Source organism: Manis javanica, chromosome 4 (genome assembly GCF_040802235.1).
Source record: "Manis javanica isolate MJ-LG chromosome 4, MJ_LKY, whole genome shotgun sequence".
Lineage (NCBI taxonomy): Eukaryota > Metazoa > Chordata > Mammalia > Pholidota > Manidae > Manis > Manis javanica.
In genome coordinates this window covers 145908368-145931487 of record NC_133159.1, presented here as the reverse complement: position 1 = coordinate 145931487, position 23120 = coordinate 145908368, and the positions used below count along the sequence as shown (strand labels likewise).

Sequence of the window (23120 nt, the reverse complement as noted above, 5' to 3'; positions counted from 1 at the left end):
AGGGGCTGAAGGAGGGAGGAATAAATAGGCAGAACAAAGGGGATTTTTAAGGGCAGTAAAACTATTCCATACAGTACTGTACTGGTGGATACACGTCATTCTATGTTTGTCAAAACACAGAATGTACAACACCAAGAGTGAAGCCTAATGTAAACTAGAACTCAGAGTTTAGTTAAGGAAACAAATATTTAAATAAATGATTACTGCAAGATAAATTATATTATAGAGCTATGTAACTAGTGCTCTAAAAACACAAGAAAGTAGGTATAAAAATAAATAATAAAATTTTTAATCTTATTAAAAAATCTGAGAGTTTCAACAAAAATCAACTGGCAAATCTAGATCAGTATTCTGATACCACACAAAACTATGGTTTTCTAGACCTCCTTGTTAAAAAATGATAGAAGTAACTACAAAACTCTTTAAATTTTATGTTCTTCTTATAATGTAAAGTCACAGACATGAAAAAATACAGCTTCAACATCTGAAGCACTCTATGGTGCTATGAAATACACAGAAGAACAAAAGGAGATTTGACATAAACAGATTAGTAAAATTGTTCACTAGACATTTAGAAAATAATCATCTAGTACATGACCACAAATAAACCTCAGAGTTGAAAAATCCTTAAAACAATGACCATTAAAATTAACCTTATTTCAAACCCTTAAAAAAATACATTTGACGTAACAGATGGACTATCAACATGAGTCATACTGGTTACTCCAAGTAGAGTGCTGTAAGTGACATACCCTCCAGACTGTTTCTTCAAATATAACTTAACATTCAAGCAGTTCAGTAAATCTTTGTCTTCATTAATTAAATCAATCCTACTGATCACTACAAAAATCTTCCTCTCTAATAAAAATGATAAATTAAGGTATTAGAATGCCTATTATTCAGAGTAATCTATATTATCCTTTTACCATCATGCTTTACTTGAAAAGATGAGAAGAAGGGAAAAAAGATGGGTCTTCCCTTCAATTTTAACTAATAGGATCATTTTTGCAGAATAATATAAAAACAGCAGTCTCTTTAGATCCATCAACCAAAGGGATAAGATCTGACAAAAAACTAAGTTTATGAAGACTATTTCAGCACTGAAAGCAAAAGAGCAATTTTTATCTGCTACTTACAAATACAGTATTTTAAAAGTATGTCCTCTGGAAGTATTAAATCAATTCTTAACTATGAAAGTTGGTAAAAAAAAAGAAGAATTAAGCATTTATCCTGCCTTTTAATATAAAACTGTACTTCATTCCTAGTTGATGACAGAAAACTTTTTTACAGGAAAATAGCAGTTAACCAATGCAAAAGACATAATAGAATAGGAAAGTCACCATTCTATAGCCTTTAAGATAACAAAACTATTAATTAATAAGCTGTTTCTGAAATGAGGCCAAAATAACAGTTTGCAGATTACTAACTAATCTCCACAAAAAAAAATGCATCTCCCATATGTAGACATTTGATGGGTCACAATTTATCTATGTGATCAAACACAGTATCAAAAATTGCTACAACCTGATATAATGTGTCCCCCTGAGGGGATGAATGATGTAGACAGTAATACCTATGAAGTTGAAATAAAGAAAATACTGTTATTATGAAAAAAAAAAAAAAGACAAATGCAGAATTAGAATAAGAAATGGGTCTGGGCACTGCAAAAAAAAAAAAAAAAGGTGGAGGCTGTAAATTGGACTAAAAGGAACTAAAGAGATATGTAAGGAGTGAATTTTAATTAGATCTTGATCTGAAGCAGTTAGAGAACACATTTCTGAGACTACTGGGAAATTTTAAATTATGGCTTGGATATTTGATAATATAATGAGTTAATTTTCAGAACTGCAGCATAATTGGTTATGTAAGATTTTTATTCTTAGGAAATGCTTGGTTAATTTGCAGTGGGTGAAATGCCATCACATATGTAACTCAAAATCACATGGTTCAGCAAAATATATATCATATTAAAATATGAACACTTGTTTAATTGAGGTGGTGGTATGTGTGTCATCACTATATTATATTACAAATCTATTTTTATGTTTGAAACTTTCATAAGAAGAAGTTTGGAGAAAAAAATGGAAAGTAACAGAGCTTTCCACATTACTCTAACATCTCTCCTTATCAAATGCCTTAAGAACAACCAGAAAAATAAAAAATAAAAAATGGGAAAATATAAGTAAACTAGTTTATAAAATGTTACAAAGTCAAAAAGAGACTCGAAGTTACGAAGAAAGTGCCATTCACATACACTAATACATAGGCTGCAATATTGAAGTTCTTGGCTTAATTATAATACAAAAATTAACACAACTAAACAACACTGTTTACCTACTGTCACTATTCAATCACTACTTTAGTGAGAGCAAAACTAGTGTTTAGCAGATCTCTAAATTTCCATTAAAAATTTACTCATTCCTTCATTCAATTCAGTCACTTACTGAAGACCACTTACTTTTCTGATATACACTGACACATGTAAGAAAAGTCAGATTTCATATTTCCTATTTTCCTTTTCCAAAAACATCAGTTGGCAAATGCATGATATAAATGGCAAAAAAAAAGAGGACATACCACTTGTATTAAAAGCCATACAGCACACTGGTTTTTCATGAGCAGGGAAGTGGGCCACAATACCATCACTGTCAGAATCCTCACTCAGAAGCACCTTTACAAAAAGAAGACAAACAGGAGTTAACCTTTACTCACCAACCAATGAGCTTGAAGATACACATAGTTATACCACAGTATTCCTGACCAAATAACATGCTTCTACTACACTGGAAGATAATTCTTGTCAATAGGAGGAGAATACCACTTTAGGAATGAGGAAAAGATATAACATGCCCCAGCAGATCAATCATATAAACTCTAAGAGGGGTTGACTTGACTGTAAATGACAGACACAGTAATTTCTCAAAGTGTAGGTTCAGAAAAAAACAAAACGTATAAAATCAGCTATGTAAAGCATTATCAAAGGACAAGAACATACAGTTCTTATTGTGTAATGGTCTGCTAGAAAATTCTTAACCCTGATTGGAATAGAACAGGGAAAAACAAGATAAGTTAAATGCAAACAACCAATCATTTGTTAAAGGAATTACCACAAATTTTTTACCTAAAGTACAAAAATTGTGGTCTTTAACTCTAATTTGCCCATTGTGAGTACATTCTTCAATGACTCTTAGGGAAAAAAAGTTTTACATTAATGGGTATTTATTTTACAAAGCAAGTAATAATTCAAGAGACAAAAACGTTTTACATACCTAATGTTCCAAAGGGAAAACCTACTACACCAATACTGGAGCATAATATTCAGACATAAAGAATTTAATCTCATGCAACCCAGCAAGTAGTCCTACACAGAGCATATGAATTTTTCTTTTAGACTGTAAAGCTTTACAGACATACAAATTACATGCCATAAAAATCATGGATTTTGTTTATAATTCAATGATTTTATATAGTACTGTAGCTGTTTACAATCTATTATATAGAAATACTGATTTGTCATCCTTTCCTATCTTAATGCTTTCATTCTCTTGCCTTACTGTTATGGTTATTGTTTTCTATTATTGTTATCCAAGCTCTAGCATCTTTTCATAAATAGATGATTTTCACTTCATTCTTAGCTTTTAACAGACTTCTAAAGTCCCCAAATAGTTGTTTTCGAAGTTCTGTCCAGTAATGTCCTCATTTTCCGCAGAGATTTGCTTACCCCTTCCCCACAGCTCACAGGCATTTCCCAAGCATGAATAAAGTTATACATACAAATCATCCATTTTAAATATGTAAGTGGATAATACTTAGTAAATTTTTTACAGTTGTGTAACCATTACCACATTCTAGATTTGGAACACTTCTATCATCCCCCAAATTTCTTCATAATGGGACTTTAAAGTATATCTCCAACCCCAAGCCCCAGGCAATCCCTAATAAAACAGAATTATGTAATTTATCTTCTATTTTCCTTCACTCTATATAATTTTTTAGTTAAATCGTGTTGTTTGAGGTAGCACCGATTTTTTTAATATTGCTGAGTCACGTATTCCATTACATGGAAGTACAAAATGTGGGTTCACCCACCAATTCTAGCAAATTATATTATTTCCTGTTGATTGCTATTATGCATAATACTGTTATGAATATTTGCATACACATCTTCTTGTGAACATATTTTCATTTCTCTTGGGGAGACACCTAGAAGTGGATTTGCTCAGTCATTTGATAAGTGTATGAAAACTTTCTAAGAAACTGACAAACTGTTTTCCAAACCAGCTATCTCATTTTATATTTCTACCAATAAAGCATGAGGTTTCCAATTTCTCAATATCTTTTCAACACCTTTTATTATACATCTTTTTAATTATGGGCAATCTATTAGAGATAGAAATTAGAATGATGGTCACCAGAGACTATGGGGACAGGGAGGGGATGGCTTATTTTATTTATCCATCCGTTGTCATTTGGTGTTCATTTGGGTTGCTTCTTCTTTTTGCCTATTATGAACAATGCTGCTCAGAACATTCATGTACAAGTTTTTACATGGACATACATTTTCATTCCTCTTGAGTATATACTTAGGAGATAAACTCCTGAGTCACACAGTAACTCTTTTCCAAAGGAGCTGTACAATTTTACATTTCCCACCATCAGTATATGAGGGCTTTCATTTCTGCTTACTGGCCATTGGTATACCTTTTTTAGAAAAATACCTATTCAGATCCTTTATTTTAAAGGTAGGTTATTTGTCTTGTTATTATTATTATTCAGTTGTAGGAGTTCTTTCTATATATTCTAGATACTGGTCCCATATCAAAAATATAATTTTCAAATATTTTTTCTCCTTTAGTAGATGTCTTTAAACTTTCTTGATGGTGCAATATATAGCACAAAATTTTTAAATTTTTATGAAGTTCAATTTGCTTCCCCACTTTCAGAAATATGTTATAAGTATTTCTTACATATATATGTTGATCAACATATCAGATAATTTTTTCCTCAACCAAATATAATTTATAAACCTCATGACAAAAAGTCATATATTTTATATACTTTTACTTTTACCCATTCCATTGTTCTTCTCTACTTCTGAAGTTCTAAGCCTTCTTTTGTCATATAATTTCTTCAGAAAATTTTGATTAGCCATCTTTAAGAGTAAAGCTACTAGTGACAAATTTCTCTTAGTTTTTCCTTTTAATAAGCATGGCTTTATGTCCCCTTCATTTCTGAAGGATATTTTCACTGGATTTGGAAATCAGGTTTAACAGTTCTTTTGCTTTACTATTTGAAAGATGTTTTACCACTTTCTTCATCTTCATGGATTCTGATGAGAAAACTGCTGCCTATCATACATTACTGAGGGAATGTAAAGCAGTACAGCCCCTCTGGAAATAGGTGAACAGTTTCTGACAAAACTAACCATGCACTTATAAAACTCATCAGTCACATTCTTGGGCATTTAATATAGAGAAGTGAAAACTTCACACAAATCACTCAAAAATCTTTAAACAGATGATCATATCAGCTTTGTTTATAACAGCAAAATTCTAACAACACCTCAAGTGTCTTTCAGTGGGTGTATGGCTCAACCAACAGGAACATATTTATATACAGAAAAACAACAGAGGGATAATAAAGAATGAATTACATGCAATAAACTAACTTTAAGGTTATTACAATTAATGAAGAAGTCAATCTTAAAATGTTACATACTACATGATTTTACTTACATAACTTTCTAGAATCACAAATTTAATGGATCGGAGAAAAAAATAGTGGCTGTCAGAAGAAAGAGATGGGTTAAGTTGTGGATGGGTACGAATACACAGAGGTTTGTGTTGAATAGTCCTGTATCTTAATTGTGGCAGTGATTATGTTAATCTAAACATGGGATAAAATTTCATGAAACTTTATACACCTATATGTCCACACAAATGAATGCAGGTAAAACAAATGGTGAGAGCTGAATGAGGTCTGTAGCCTATTAACAGTAATGTACCAGTCAATTTCCTGATTTTGATATTGTACTACAATCTCCTGGTTTTAATATTTGATGTATTTGATAATACACTATTACATAGATGTTACCATTCAGGGGAGGTGAAGGAACCTGGGTGGAGGGCACAAGGATATCTCTACAACTTACTGTGAATCTATAATTACTTCAAAATTAAAAGTTAAAAATGAAGATCAGTACAGCTTTTTAATTTCTCTCACTCTGATAGGTGATAAATGGTATCTCGTAGTTTTATCTTTCACTTATAACAAGTGGGTACAGATTTTATACCGTTTTTATATAGATCTTCCTTGACATAAAAAGAAGTTACATCCTGATAAACCTGTCATAAGTCAAAAATGCATTTATTACACCTCACCTACAGAATACCATAGCCTAGCCTACCTTAAATGTGCTCAGGACACTGACATTAGCCTGCAACTGGGCAAAATCACTTAACACAAAACCTATTTGATAATAAACTGTTGAGTATCTCAGATAATTTACTGACTACTGCAAGTGAAAAAGAGAACAGATGTCTGATATATACTGGTGTGAGTGTGTCTCAGTTGTTTACCCACATGACCATGTGGCTGACTGGGAGCTGTGGTTTGTTGCCATAGCCCAACTTCACAAGAGAATATCATACCACATACTGCTGACCTGGAAAAAAAACAAAATTCAAAATTCGAAGCTCAATTTCTACTGAATGTGTAATGATTCCACACCATCATAAAGTCAAAATAGCTAAGTGGAAACATCATAAGTAAGTCTTCATTAATTGTAATAACCTTAAAGTTAGTTTATTGCATGTAATTCATTCTTTATTATCCCTTTGTTGTTTTTCTATATATAAATATGTTCCTGTTGGTTGAGCCATACACCCACTGAAAGACACTTGAGGTGTTGTCAGAATTTTGCTATTATAAACAAAGCTGATATGATCACCTGTTTAAAGTAAAACATCATCTATATTTTCTTCTGTTAAATATTTGTCTTTTGGCCATTTTTCTATTTTACCTTGATCTTACAAGATTCCCTTTCCTTTTCTGTCTTATAACTCCATACCTCTCTTTCCAACATAATTAGTATTGAGTACTCTATTTGATGGTACTAATACAGAAGCCATGCAGTAAAAAAGGCACATTAATTTTGGTGCATAGCAAAATCTCATACCACTACAAAGGATTCTGTAACTCTTCTCTATGAGTCCACAAATATAACAACCAAATACTTTTGGAAGGATTTTTTCCATTTCATTATCACTTTATCAACATACACTTGTCCTATCCCAATACAAATGCCCTGAGACATGTAATTTTCACTCACCACTTAACTCATCAGGCTGAATCCCTAAGTATATGAAGTAACAACTTGACTATATTAAAACAAAGCAAAGCAAAGCACTTTAATTGATGCAAGGTGGATAAGCCTTTATCTAATGAACAAATAATAGACAAAACACCTCAGGAACCATTAAATTATCATGAGTAACACTTGTACTCAGATCAAGAAACAGCTCAAGTTTATGTCATCATTCTGGAGCATTTTTCTTTGATTAGAGACTTTGCAACATTGCTAACTTCAGTTACATAAATGTGTAAAGGCAAATTATACCACTTAACTTATCCCAGCCACAATAAAACATGAAAGTAACACTGAAAAAAGGATGCAGTCAGTCAAATCCAGTCAAATCCGTTCCTCCTTAATGCAGTTACCCCACAATGATTCAGTCACCATAAAATCAAACTAATCAATTTAGTATCAGAAAGATGGTAAATCAGTTCTTATACACCACCACTGTAATTATACACCACCACTGTAAATATGAAAGTATCTTTATTAAAGGCTCAATGGATTTAAACAGCCAAAAGTGAATATAATGTCAACTTTAGCTCCTGAGATGTCCATAGAAAAGGAAAAACATTATCAAATATCAGTAGGAAAGGGCTAAAAGTGATAAATTATGACAATAACCAATGTAATCTCTTTAATACAATCCAGCATAACCTAAAAATAGCCCTGTTCTCCAACTGAACTCTTTATCAGAGTCAAAAATGTCTTCTTGACAAAAAAGTTTTAAATTAATCTTGACAAATCTTGACAAAAACAGATTTACATTAATAAAAGGAGGACAATATTTTTACAAAGGAAATCTTATTGCTTTAAAAAATGTGTATAATTCTTTCAAAATGCATGTTGTTACTTCCCATTTATTAGACATCAGCTTATTTCCTGTCTTATAATAGAATTTTTAAATCAAGTCAAAACTTCAGAATGTAAGTGTGAATGCAAACAGATTGACACCAACAAATAATAGAAAAAATAAAAAATTTCAGGTTGAACACTTAACTTTTTTAACTTTTAAAAGCTAACATTTCTATGATTCTTTTTTCCTAGTAAACTTAACTTGTTTCAAGTGTTAGCAATGCACTGATCACAGAAAAATGAACTTTCCAAACTCTGCAATATGCACTCCATTTTCATATTCTAAATCTGAGAATTCCATTTTTTACTTATAAAAAGTTAGTAAGGAACTGGGAAAATTTTCAAAGACACATTTGAAAACATAAGGCCTAATGCTTTACTTTTCATACAATGATTAAAAATTTTTCTTTCTACCTGTTTCTATACTTAAATACAATAAATTGAGTTATACCTCTATGTCCCCCAAAATAGTAAGAGATACCATTTTCTCCTTTTAAATGACCACAAATCTGTCTGTCAACAAACGCTAGATGTTTAACAGACTTACTTACATTCCCACACTAGACAATGCTGAAGAGGGTTGTTACTACTCAGTGAATGTGGGTGGCCTTGGAGGTGAATTAATTAAGAATCAAAGGACAAAAGAAAATATTTTTTACTTCAACACTCATAAAACACCAAGGGCTTATATATTTATTTCCATTTAAAAAGAGAACATCTGTATGTGTCTATCAACTTGAGCTAATTAACACAACTTTTTTTAAAAAGTCATTACAGTCAACAGAAAAGTTTGCAAACACTTCATTAAAAAAGGGTTTTAACAGGAATACAAGCCTGTAACATATTTGGTTAATCACAAAGTCAAGACAGGAGAGGCTGAGAATTATTATGATTCAGATTTCAAATTAAATACAATAGCCAAATTCAATAACCCAAAATTGCAAAAATGTTTTTGTCTTTTATTTGCAGTACAATTTTTTTTGAAATGCCACTTAACTTTACTATAGGAATTAGTAGCAGCCAAATGTAATCTTTCATCAGATGTAGAATCATATATACTGGAAGGAGATTTTCTCAAAAGAACATGTGATATTTAGGTTAAGACTGTAAAGGATCATATAGTTTCTAAACATTATGTTCTGAAAACAAATACATATTCTATATAAAATTAATAATTTCTATTTTACAAATGTTGATCTCCGATTGCAGCAATCAATTTTAGATTATATTTTTTATACAAGTGATAAAAAACTATTCGAATTTTTAAAGTGCCTTCCTTTCAGAAATGTATTTTAAATAAAATTTAAGACTATGACACAAAGAAAAATGTTTATAAGTGCTTTGGGAAGAAAACTAACTGCCTCATATATTTTTCCATGTTTATAAACTCCTAAAAGATTCTCTAGTTTATCTGAAGATACAGAATTTGATAAGCTATTACCATGTATGTATTCTAATACATACTTTGAAACTGTGTATATTTTCATGTTTATAAGGAAATAACTGTAATTACATTTAATAGTATTAACATTGTCACTTGTAACCAAAATTAGTCAATATTTTTAATTCCCCTAAATATATAAGATCCTGTTGATTGCTTCCATAAGCAAGTCTCTGCCTAAAAGGAAATTATTAATCTTCTGATTTAGGTTATCAAAAATGCCATTAAAAAGAAAAATAAAACAATACAATGAACAGAACAACATATAGAGATATAGGACTATTTATTTATGAAACAAATGTCCTGATGAAGAAATAACAAAAGAATTTCTTAGAAACTCAATTTTATCTTCAGGTTTTAAATATGAATAATGTTCCAAATAACAGGTTTTTAACACATTACTCATCATTTTTTAAAAAAATTCTAACCTAAAATAACCTCAATATCTACAATTCAAAATTAACAACCTAGTACATTTTAGTAGATTTTGATCCCAAATAATATTCTTCATCACCCCAACCTCTGCAGAAAATGGACATTACATGCACTGGAAATCCTTACCTGACCCTCTCCAACTGTTTCAGTGTCGATTACTGTGATGATGCCTGGGACTAAAGGACTCCGCCTTGAATTACTATGGATGGCAACATCATCTTCTGTCACACCTGAAGGCAGCGTGCCTGTCAGCTGAGTCACCACTTTCCCAACCATTGTCAGGCCAGTTTTCAATGTCTATACCATGAAAGGCAAATGAAATACTTCACATTAGTATTTGGAAAATATGCATTTTGTTAATTCTCCTACCCATTAAATTAATTTCTCTTATAAGCTTATCTATAGCAGTAAACTGTCATAGAAATTCAGTCATATTTTTCATATGATATTAAACTTTAGTTGGAAAATCAGTCTTAGTTTGAGTGAAATGGTCCCCAAAGTCAGCATGGTCAGAGTAAAGCCATAGGTAAATGATTAACAGCTTTTTTTCACAAGGTTGCAAGTACATTTTTATTTAAAAAAAATTTGTTTTCTGCATCTCCTTAATGCATATACCTTAAAATAAGTGATGTAGTAAGAACTATGCAATGTTCCATCTTTTGAAATATTATACATCTAATTTTAAAAAGCCTTTTTAGCTTGAAAAAGACTGAGACATTGGTAGAATCCCCATGTGAAAAGACTACGCTTCCAAAGTAAATATATAACATACTGTTATATAATATTTTACATCAAGATTTGGCATGTAGATGCCTAACACTGTGTTGCAGCCAAAAGCCACAGCCAGGTTGGGAAAGAGCCCCCATGCACTCCTGTGCCAGTCACAGCTCCACCATAGCATGTGGGTGTACACAGCTCACACAGGGGATGCTCCTTGAACACTTAGCTATTGTGGCAAGAGGGGATAGCACTTGAGCCCCATGGAACATATCTTAAACAAGGCCACTCCTTGAAGACTGGGAGAGAGAGCTGATTGCCTGATACATAGAAACAAACACAGAGAGTCAGGTAAAATGAAGAGACAGAAGAATACATTCCAAATGAAAGAACAATATAAAAACTCAGAAAAAGATCTTAATGAAACAGAAATAAACAATTTACCTGCTTTAGACTTAAAAAGCAATGATCATAAAGATGCTCACCAAAATCAGAAGAATCAATTAAAACAGTGAGAACTTCAACAAAGAGATAAATAATATAAGAAAGTATCAAACAGCAGTCATAGAGCTGAAGAATGACTGGATGAAGTAAAAGAACAGATCAGCAAACTGGAAGACAAAACAATGGAACTTACCCAGATAGAACAGCAAAAAGCGAAAACGTCTTTTTTTAGGTGAAAATATCTTAAGGGAACTTTGGGACAATGTTAAGTGTAATAACATTCACATCACAGGGGTCTAAGAAGAGAGAGAGAGAAAGGGCAAGAAAACTTATTTGAAGAAATAATGACTAAAAACCTCCCTAATCTGGGAAAGTAAACAGACATTCAGTATGGAAGCCTAGAGAGTTAAAATAAGAGTTATCCAAAGAGATCTATGCAAAGAAACATTGTAATTAAAACACAGTAAAAGTTAATGATAAAAAGAGAATTTTAAAAGCAGAAAAACAACTTGTTGCCTAAAAGAAAAATCCCATAAGGCTATCAGCAGAAACTTAGAATGCCAAAAAAGAGTAGCATTATATATTCAGAAGTTCTAAAAGGAAAAAAGGGGAGGTTAAAGGAATATTAAGTTTTGCAATATAAGCAAAAAATAAAGTTCATAACCATTAAAATGGCCTTGTTACAGAGACTCCATTAAGCAGAAAATAAATGGCACTAATTTATAACAAGAAAACATGAACATGAAAACCTCAGTGGAAAAGGTAAATATATGGTAAAGATAGCAGATCATTTATACAGCATGTATGGAGATTAAAAGACAACAGTAGTAAAATTAATTAAAATTGCAATAGTTAGTTAAGGGATACATAAAATAAAAAGACATAAAATGTACACCAAAAATATCATTGTTGAAGATTAAAAGGGTAAAGTCCTGAAATATGTTCAGATTTAAGTACCTGTCAAATTAAACCCAAATGCTATATACAAAGGATGTTATATGTGAACCTTACAGTAACCAAAAAACAAAAACCTACAGTAAATAAACAAAAGTTTATTTAATTAAAGTATAATAACATTTAAAAAGAAATCTAAACATAACACTGAGGAAAGCCAGCAAACCATAAGGGAAGACTTATAGTCTTATAGAGAAGAAGACTACAGAAAGGAACTACAGAGAGGAACTACAGAAAGAGCAGAAAGCAACAAAATGAAAATAAGTACATACATATCAACAATTACTTTAAATGTAAATGGACTAAATTCTCCATTGGAAAGACTGTTGCTGAATGAATTTAAAAAAACAAGTCACACCTTTATTCTGCTACAAGTGACTCACTTACGAAGGACGCAGATGCACTGAAAAGGAAGGTATGTGGATAGATATTCCATAAATAGCTATACTCATATCAGACAAAACAGACTTTAAAAGAAAGAATATAATAAAAGACAAAGATTGACATTACATAATGATAAAGGGGTCAATCCAGAAAGAAGATGTAACATTTGTAAACATATATACACCCAACATAGGAGCACAAAAATATACAAAGAAAATATTAATGGACTTAAGAAATTCACAATAATATAATAATAGGAAACTTTAACATCCCACATATATCACTGAATATATTATCCAGACAGAAAATCAATAAAGAAACATGAGCCATAAATAACACATTAGACCAAATGTACTTATAGAGAAGAAACACAGAAAATTCCATACAAAACCAGCAGAATACAAATTCTTCTCAGATGTACATGGAATACTCTCTAGATCATCTGTTAGGACACAAAACAAGTCTCAATAAATTCAAGAAGATTAAAATCGTATCAAGCATCTTTGCTAATGACAGTGGTATGAAACTAGAAGTCAATAAAAGGAAGAAAACTGGAAAAACCAGGAAAACATGGAGATTAAACAACATGCTACTGAACAACCAATGGTCATCAAAGAAATCAAGGGAGAAATTAAAAAATACCTAGATATAAATGAAAGCAAAGACACATCACACTAAATCTATGGGATACAGCAAAAGCAGTTCTAAGATGGAAGTTCATACCAACACAGGCCTATCTCAAGAAACAAGAAAATCTCAACAATCTGGCTTTACACCTGAAGGAACCAGTTAAAAGAAGAAAAAATTAAGCCCACAGTTCATAGAAGAGAGAACATAATAAAGATCACAGCAAAAATAAATGAAAGTGTGACTAAAAAGACAATAGAAAAAAATAATGAAGTTAAGAGCTGGTTCTTTGAAAAGGTGAACAAAATTGACAAATCTTTAGCTAGCCTAACAAAGAAAAATAGAGAAGACTAGAGTAAGTAAAATCAGAAATAAAAGAGAAGTTACTATTGATATCACAGAAATTACAAAGAATCATAAGAAATTTCTCTAAACAATTATACACCAACAAATTGGACAACACAGAAGAAATGGAAAAATTATGAAAATTTATATGACATGATTGGGAACTTTACATGTATAAGGCTTATTATTAGGCTACAATAATTAAAGTAGTATGAGATATCTCCTAATATCTGTTAGAATTGTTTTCATAATAAAGAAAAGAAATGAATGTTGGCAAGGATGTAGAGAAAAGGAACTCTTGGGCACTGCTGGTGGGAATGTAAACTGATGCAGCCAGTATGGAAAACAGTATGGAGGTTCCCCCAAAAAACTAATAATAGAGGAAAGGATTACAGACTGTGGTGGGAGAGATGAGAAAGAAACCTCTTCCCAAAACTACACATAATATGAAAATATAGTTAATACAACTATTCCTGAAAGAGCAACAAGAAAGAAGGCTATGCCAGAATGCATATACCTGGAGAAAAGGACAGACCTCAAAGAACAGGGTAAGGTACCAAAGCCATGATGCAGTGGGACTGAAGCCCTTCCCCGACCACAGCTCACCAGCGTGAGGAAGAGAAATGGAGCAGGAGTGAGGGGGAGGTCTAGGACTGCTGAACACCCAGCACTAACGATCTGCTCTGGGAGCACAAATATACACTACATGGTGCTCTGGAGATTACTGGGGTTGGAAAGCTAAGACAGAGGGAATACTTGGAGAGACTGAGAATCCAGCCACCTGTGGAAAACAGGGATCCACATCCAGCCACTCTGGGACAAAAGAAAGGCAGGCAGTCTGAAAGACTTCCTAACAGTGAGAGAGATGCTAAAGAGGCAAGGATTTCAAAGAGCTTGCTGCTCAGGAGAAAGAACAGGTAGACAAAAATGTCCAGACACACTTTGCCAAGCAGGTTGGGAACTTTCGGGAGCTCAAGCACAACATCCTGCTGGCTACCTATACAGCTCCAAGGCTCCCTACCATGATAAGCAGCCTGCTGTGCCTTCCTCCCAGGCAGCCAGCACACGATCGAAAGCAGGCTGCCCCTGACCTTGTGCCAGGCCAGCGAGAAGGAGGCCTTGCCTATGGCAACTACAAACACAAAACATGAAGGCTTATACCTGTGCACTCCGCCCACTGGCCCTGGCAGTGGAGACAGACACTGAGGCCAAGCAGCAGGAAACAGCTCTTTCCTCCGGAAAGGCACCAGCGCCAGTCCCCAGCAATCCCCGCCATCATGCCAGGGACTGCGCAGCTCCAGAGTGCACCACTTCTGCACACTAGGGAGGGCCACATAAAAATATGGTATGTCAAAAGGACCTAGTTCAAACCAAAATCCCACAAACACCAGAAAAAGCACCAAGTGTAACTGAACTCATCAAACTTCCTGAAAGAGATTTCAAAATAAAAATCATAAACATGCTTATGGATGTACAGAAAAGTATTCAAGAACTCAGGGAAGGATTCAAGAGTGTGATTTAATCATTATACAATATAGTATCTCAAATGAAACATACACTGGAGGGATTTAAAAGCAAATTAGATGAAGTAGAGGAAATAGTAAATGGAACAGAAATTAGAAGAGGAATACAAAGAAGCTGGGGCACAGAGACAAAAAAGGAACTCTAGGAATGAAAGAATATTGAGAGAACTGTGTGACCAATCCCATCAAAACAATATGTGCATTATAGAGATACCAGAAGAAGAAGAGAGAGAAAAAGAGATAGAAAGTTTCTTTGAGGAGGTAATTACTGAAAACTTCCCCAGTCTGGGGAAGGAGATAGTCTCTAAGGTCTTGGAGGTACACAGATCTCCCAACACAAGGGACCCAAGGAAGACAACACTAAGACACATAAGAATTAAAATGGCACAGATCAAGGATAAGGACAGAATATTAAAAGCAGCTAGAAAGAGAAAAAAGATCACATGCAAAGGAAAACCCATCAGGCTATCATCAGACTTCCGAAAAAAACCTTACATGCCAGAAGAGAGCGGGCATGATGTATTTAATAAACTGAAGCAGAAAGGCCTCAAATGAAGAATACTCTACCCAGCAAGACTATCATTTAAATTTGAAGTAGGGATTAAACAATTTCCAGAGAAGCAAAATCTGAGAGAATTTATGTCCCATAAACCATCTCTACAATGTATTTTGAAGGGACTGCTATAGACGGAAGTGTTCCTAAGGCTACATCGCTGTCACCAGAAGAAATAAAACCACACTAAACAAAGTAGAACAATTAATTACCAAGCAGATGCAAAATTGAATCAAGTAACCCCAAAGAAAGTCAAGAGATAAACAAAGAGTACAGAATATTATACCTAATATATAAAGAATGGAGGAGGAAAAAAAAAAACAGCACTTAGGTTGTGTTTGTAATAGCATACTAAATGAGTTAAATTAGACTGTTAGGTAGTAAGGAGTTACCCTTGAACCTTTGCTAACCATGAATCTAAAGCCTGCAATGGCAGTAAGTACATACCTACTGACAGTCACCCTAAATGTAAATGGTCTTAATACACCAATCAAAAGACACATAGTAATAGAATGAATAAAAAAGCAAGACCTATCTTTATGCCACCTACAAGAGACTCACTTCAAACCCAAAGACATACACAGACTAAAAGTGAAGGGAATGGAAAAAGATATTTTCATGCAAATAACAGGGAGAAAAAAGCAAGAGTTGCAGTACTTGTATCAGACAATATAGACTTCAAAACAGAAACAAGAGATAAAGAAGGACATTACATAATGAGAGAGGGGTCAGTCCAACAAGAGGATATAACCATTATAAATATCTATGCACCAAACACAGAAGCACCTACATATGTGAAAAAATACTAACAGAATTAAAGTGGGAAATAGAAAGCAAGCCATTCATTTTAGGAGACTTCAACACACCATTCACTCCAAAGTACACATCAACAAGACAGAAAATAAGTAAGGAGACAGAGGCTCTGAAAAACACATTAGAACAGATGGACCTAACAGACATCTACAGAACTCTACACCCAAAACTAGCAGAATACACATTCTTCTCAAGTGCACATGGAATATTTTCAAGAATAGATAATATACTAGGCCCCAAAAAGAACCCCAGTAAATTTAAAAAGATTGAAATTGTACCAACTACCTTCTCAAAACACAAATGTGTGAAATTACAGATAAATTACACAAAGAAAACAAAAAAGCCCACAAACACATGGAGGATTAACAACATGATAATCAATGGATCAATGAACAAGTTAAAACAGCGATGAAGCAATTTACAGGGACAAATGACAACAATAACTCAACACTGCAAAATCTGTGGGACGCAGCAAAGGCTGTGCGAAGAGGGAAGTACACTGAAATAAAGGCTTACCTCAGGAAAGATGAACAGTCCCATATGAACAGTCTAAACTCACAATGAAACTAGAAAAAGAAGAACAAATGAGTCCCAAAATCAGTAGAAGGAGGGACATAATAAAAATTAAAGCATAAACAAATAAAATCGAGAAGAATAAAACAATGGAAAGAATCAATGAAACCAGGAGCTCGTTCTTCGAGAAAATAAACAAAATAGATAAACCCCTAGCCAGATTCATCAAGACAAAAAGAGAGTCTACACACATAAACAGGATCAGAAATGAGAAAGGAAAAATCACTATGACCACCACAGAAACACCAAGAATTATGAGAGAACACTATGAAAAATTATATGCTAACAAACTGGATAACCTAGAAGAAATGGACAACTTTATAGAAAAATACAACCTTCTAAGGCTGACCCAGAAAGAAACAGAAAATCTGAACATACCAATTACCAGCAGTGAAATTAAACTGGTAATAAAAAAACTACTGAAGAACAAAACCCCTGGACCAGATGGCTTCACCGCTGAATTTTACCTAACATTTAGTGAATACTTAATACCCATCCTTCTTAAAGTTTTCCAAAAAGTAGAAGAGGAGGGGACACTTTCAAACTCATTCTGTAAGGACAGCATCACTCTAATACTAAAATCAGACAAAGAAACCACAAAAAAAGAAAATTATAGACCAATATCCCTGATGAACATAGATACAAAAATACTCAACAAAATATTAACAAATCTAATTCAAAAATACATCAAAAAGATCATCCAATATGATCAAGTAGGATTTATTCCATGGGAGCAAGGATGGTACAATATTAAAATACCCATCAATATCATATACCACATCAACAAAAAGGAGAGACAAAAACCACATGGTCAACTCCAAAGATGCTGAAAAAGTATTTGACAAAATTCAACATTGACTCCTGATAAAAACTCTCAAAAAAATGGGTATAGAGGGCAATTACCTCAACATAGTAAGGGTCATATATAACAAACCCACAGCCAACATCATACTTAACAATGAGAAGCTGAAAGCTTTTCCTTTAAGACTGGGAACAGGACCAAGACGCCCACTCTCCCCACTTTAACTCAACATTTTTCTGGATGTCCTAGCCACAGCAAACAGACAACACAAAGAAATAAAAGGCATCCAGATTGGTAAGAGAGAAGTTAAACTGTCACTGTTTGCAGATGACATGATACCCTAAGGATTCCACCCCAAAACTACTAGAACTAATAACTGAATTTAGCAAAGTTGCATGAATCAAAATCAATACACAGAAATCCATTGCATTCCAATATGCTAAAGATGAACTAGCAGAAAGAGAAATCAAGAAAACAATTCCATTCATAATTGCATCAAAAAGAATAAAACACCTAGGAATAAGTCTAACCAAGGAAGTGAAAGACCTATACCCTGAAAACTACAAGACACACATGAGAGAAATTAAAGAGGATACCAATAAATGGAAATACATCCCATGCTCATGGATAGGAAGAATTAATATTGTCAAAATGGCCATTCTGCCTAAAGCAATCTACAGATTCAATGCTATCCCTACCAAAATACCAACAGCATTCTTCAACGAACTAGAGCAAGTAGTTCTAAAATCCATAGAACCAAAAAAGACCCCAAACAGCCAAAGCAATCCTGAGAAGGAAGAATAAAGCTGGGGGATTATGCTCCCCAACTTCAAGCTCTACTACAAAGCCACCGTAATCAAGACAATTTGGTACTGGCACAAGAACAGACCCATAGACCAATGGAACAGACTAGAGAGCCCAGATATAAACCCAAGCATATATAGTCAATTAATATATGATAAAGGAGCCATGGGCAGACAATGGGGGAAATGACAGCCTCTTACAGCTGGAGTTAGCAAAACTGGACAGCTAAATGCAAGAGAATGAAACCGGATTATTGTTTAACTCCATATACAAAAATAAATTCAAAATGGATCAAAGACCGGAGTGTAAGTCATGAAACCATAAAACTCTGAGAAGACAACATAAGCAAAAATCTCTTAAATATAAACTAGAGCAACTTTTTCCTGAACACATCTCCTTGGACAAGGGAAGCAAAAGCAAAAACGAACAAATGGGCCTGCATCAAACTAAAAAGCTTCTGTACAGCAAAGGACACCATCAGCAGAACAAAAAGGTATGGGAGAATATATTTGTAAATGACATATCTGACAAGAGGTTAACATCCAAAATATATAAAGAGCTCATACACCTCAACACCAAAAATGCAAATAACCTGGTCACAAAATGGGTGGAGGATATGAATAGACAACTCTCCAAAGAAGAAATTCAGATGGCCAACAGGCACATGAAAAGATGCTGCACATCGCTAATTATCAGGGAAATGCAAATTAAAACCACAATGAGATATCACCTCACACCAGTTAGGATGGTCAACATCAAAAAGACCAGGTACAACAAATGCTGGTGAGGATGTGGAGAAAGGGGAACCCTCCTACACACACTGCTGGTGGGAATGTAAATTAGTTCAACCATTGTGGAAACCAATATGGGGGTTCCTCAAAAAACTAAAAATAGAAATTCCATTTTACTCAAGAATTCTACTCCTAGGAATTTACTCGAAGAAAACAAGATCCCAGATTCCAAAAGACATATGCACCCCTATGTTTATTGCAGCACTATTTACAATAGCCAAGATATGGAAGCAACCTAAGTGTCCATCAGTAGATGAAGGCATAAAGAAGATGTGGTACATATACATAATGGAATATTATTCAGCCATAAGAAAAGAAATCCTACCATTTGCAACAACATGGATGGAGCTAGAGGGTATTATCCTCAGTGAAATAAGCCAGGCAGAAAAGACAAGTACCTAATGATTCCACTCATCAGTGAAGTATAACAACAAAGCAAAACTGAAGGAACAAAACAGCAGCAGACTCACAGACTCCAAGAAGGAACTAACTTCAGCAAAGGGGAAGGATGGGGAGAGAGTGGTTGGGGAGGGAGGGAGAAGGGAATTAAGGGACATTATGATTAATACACATAGTGTAGTTGGGGCACAGGGAAGGCAGTATAGCACATAGAAGACAAGTAATGACTCTATAGCATCTTACCACACGGATGGACAGGGACTGCAATGGGGTGTGGGGGGGTGGGGGAGTTGATGATATGGGTGAATGTTGTAACCATAATATTGATCATATAAAACCTTCATAAGATTGTCTATCAATGATACCTTAATAAAAAAGTTTTTTCAAAAACCTAAGTTATGTGTGACTATTTTTTCTTTTTTGTGAATCTTATTATCTGATTATTCTTAAATGCATTAGCAAATAACAATGATAAAGTGACAGGCTGTGTTTGTGTGTGTCTGAAAAGGAAGAAAGGTAAAACAAAGAGAAAATGATGTCATTGGTAAATACTGAGAAAAGATCTAATCATTAGAACCAAAATAGTTGTCTAAATTACACAGACATATAAAAAATTATGTAAAATATTTAGAAATAATTGTTTTCCAAGTCTCAAACTGTGAGGAAAAGTTTTTATTAAAATACTGCAAATTAATCTTAAATAACGTGACTTTAAAAAGTAATTATAGGAAAATATGCTCACCTGTATTTTGGCATATGCTACAGCTAAATCTTAAAATTAACATATACATGTTATTTCAAACATTTATGTATAAGTAGTATGCAAGGAAAGCTGGTTATAAAGGCCTAAATGTGACTTAAACAATAATTAGATTGGAATTTTTCAAAAAGGTAACAAATTTTCCAAAGAAATTTTCCATTAAGACACCATATTTCTAACACTAATAATACATGGATTATCTTACTGTAGCTATGCTCCAAGAAACTTTTACTATGAACTCAGGATTGATCAAGGCTCTTCACACAAATGATCTCTACAGATTTCCTCAAAAACCTCAAATTTATAAAAGAGAAAACTGAAGATACAGAAGTTAAGTAAACAACAGTTCAAACAAGCAGCCAATGACAAAGCCAGAATTCAGAACTAACTAGCAGTATCTCCAAAGCCTGATTTTAACCACTATCCATTATTGCCTTGTAACTATTCTGTTACTACTGTGATCTCACACTTTATGAATTCAGAATAGAGATATATACTCTGGGGGGAAAAAAGGAAAAATGAAGAGCATAATAGTGTATCCCAATAATACTTCAATAAAAAGACCAGCAACGCCATTTGCTGAATTCAAGAAAAAAGATACTAACTTACAGCTGACTGAAACCAAGAAAAAGCCACAAATCAATTGTAATTGTTTTGTTTAGTGCTAAAAACTCAAACTGCAGTGATTATAAAACACATTAGAATTTCACAATTAGCAGCCAAACATTTGTTTCAATAATTCACAAGAAATGACTTAAGGTCTGTTAGAGTGTTGTCAAGAAAGCCTCAAAAGGACCAACAAAATCAGGCGCCACAGTGTATCGATGTCAAAAGCTGGCCAGAAAGCCTGATTAACTTCTAAGATGCTGATGTACTTACTCCATTAATGCTAATGGAGATGCTCCCATTTAAGCAAGCTATCCCTTTACCAAAGAAAAGCCTTTCAGGTTTAAAGTCTTTGGCTGTATATCCTCCCCACTTGCCCTTGAGCCTATTATTTCATGCTCTTACAGGAATGAATAGGAATAAAACTAAAATAACTGGAGCACACAGAGAGTGGGAAGCAATGTATAAGAAACCAAAGCAAACCATAAGATAAAAGGGAAAGTCCATATAAGAGAACTAGGAAAAAACTTCAGAAAGGGGGGAAAACAGAGTAGTATATTTCACAGTCACACGCTCATGTTACATGAAGAGTTATTGGTATTCCACACAAAAATGCTTATGACTACCAGTGGGACTATCTGATTAGTGGACTAAAGTCTAAACCCCAAATTTACCAGTCATCAAATGCACTTTGTACAGTAAGTGACAAAATAGTACTATCATCATTCATTAACTTTCAAAACAAGGTCTAATGCACGGGGTGAGAAAAATGCTAGAAGTTTTCTGCGTTAGTAAAGACCTTTGCTTCTAGGAGAAATTTCCTTCTATGTAGAATCAAACACATTGATGAGAACTAGTATCCAGAAGGAATACATAAGGTTGTTTGTTTTAATAGTTTTCACAAACCATATTCAGATACCTGAGTCACCTCACAGTTATTAGTCTTTTCACTAGATTTTAGTAGAAAAGGTATGTACATACCTGATGATTTCCTCCATACCAAAAAAAAAAAAAAATGAAGGCTAAGCAAAAATTAGGAATAAAAAAATCTATTTGGCCAAGTGGAGATATTAAATTGGAGTGAGTGTCCTCATAATCTGAGGTATCTAAATTGAAATGTGCATTATATTCCTAACTCATCTTAATAAGAGCATCCACAAAACTAAACTGTCTCTGTAAGAGAGGTGCACCTAAGACTATAATGAATGTGTCAGATGATCCAGTACGACCAAAAGTTCAAAGGAGCACAGTGCTTATTCTGTTCTGTTGATTTGCCAAAGGGTCACCAGTCATCTTTAAACTTCCTTATGCTCTGTCTGTTGTCCTCTCTATCCGTTAGTGCTAATGGTGCTGCTCCCACAAAAGCTGTTAGTTGTCATTAAGAAGTCATCAAATAATGGGGGGAGTCTAGTAACCATAATGTTGCTCATGTAATTGTACATTAAGGATACCAAAATTTATATATATATAAGTAAGTAAGTAATAAATAAATAAATAAATAAGTTATCAGATAACCAGAAAAAACAGAGGCATTTTTATTAAATCAATTTATGGCACTGGGGTTAAAACACAGAAGGAAAAATCAAACAGGACACAGTTAAAGGACAACTAGAAAATATGGACCAAGATTTTTATAAATGTACCAAACTAATCCAATTTGAGCAATTACAGTATTTTTTTTCCTTTATCACTACCACTGAGAATTCATCCTTAGTAGATTCTTAATAAGGAAAGCCAAATAAATTACTGGAAAAATCCAAAAGTATAAAGATTAATTTTAATTGCTATTTGAAAATCCAGAAATTATTGAAAAAATATTTCCTCTAAGAAGATCCAAGTACATATACAGTTAATATATTTATACTTATAATTGTACAGTGAGAGAAAAAATTAAAATTTAATAATGATTGTATATGACAAAGGGGTTTTGAAGCCATATA

At 33.5% G+C, this 23120-nt stretch overlaps 1 protein-coding gene across 24 annotated transcripts in view; it reads right to left on the bottom strand.

The window, feature by feature from the left end:
* The window catches only part of BCAS3 (BCAS3 microtubule associated cell migration factor), a 632290-nt gene that overhangs the window by 415685 nt on the left and 193485 nt on the right, over positions 1-23120 (bottom strand). For all 24 annotated transcript variants that reach the window (XR_012130638.1, XR_012130636.1, XR_012130640.1 and 21 more), the window contains exons 12-13: positions 10212-10382; positions 2578-2671 (exon numbers count right to left, since the gene is read on the bottom strand). Coding sequence is in view for 18 of the 24 variants with exons in the window: in XM_073235300.1 (XP_073091401.1) it covers positions 2578-2671; positions 10212-10382 (265 nt within the window). In the remaining 6 variants the exon portion in view is untranslated. The remainder of the gene's footprint in view (positions 1-2577; positions 2672-10211; positions 10383-23120) is intronic.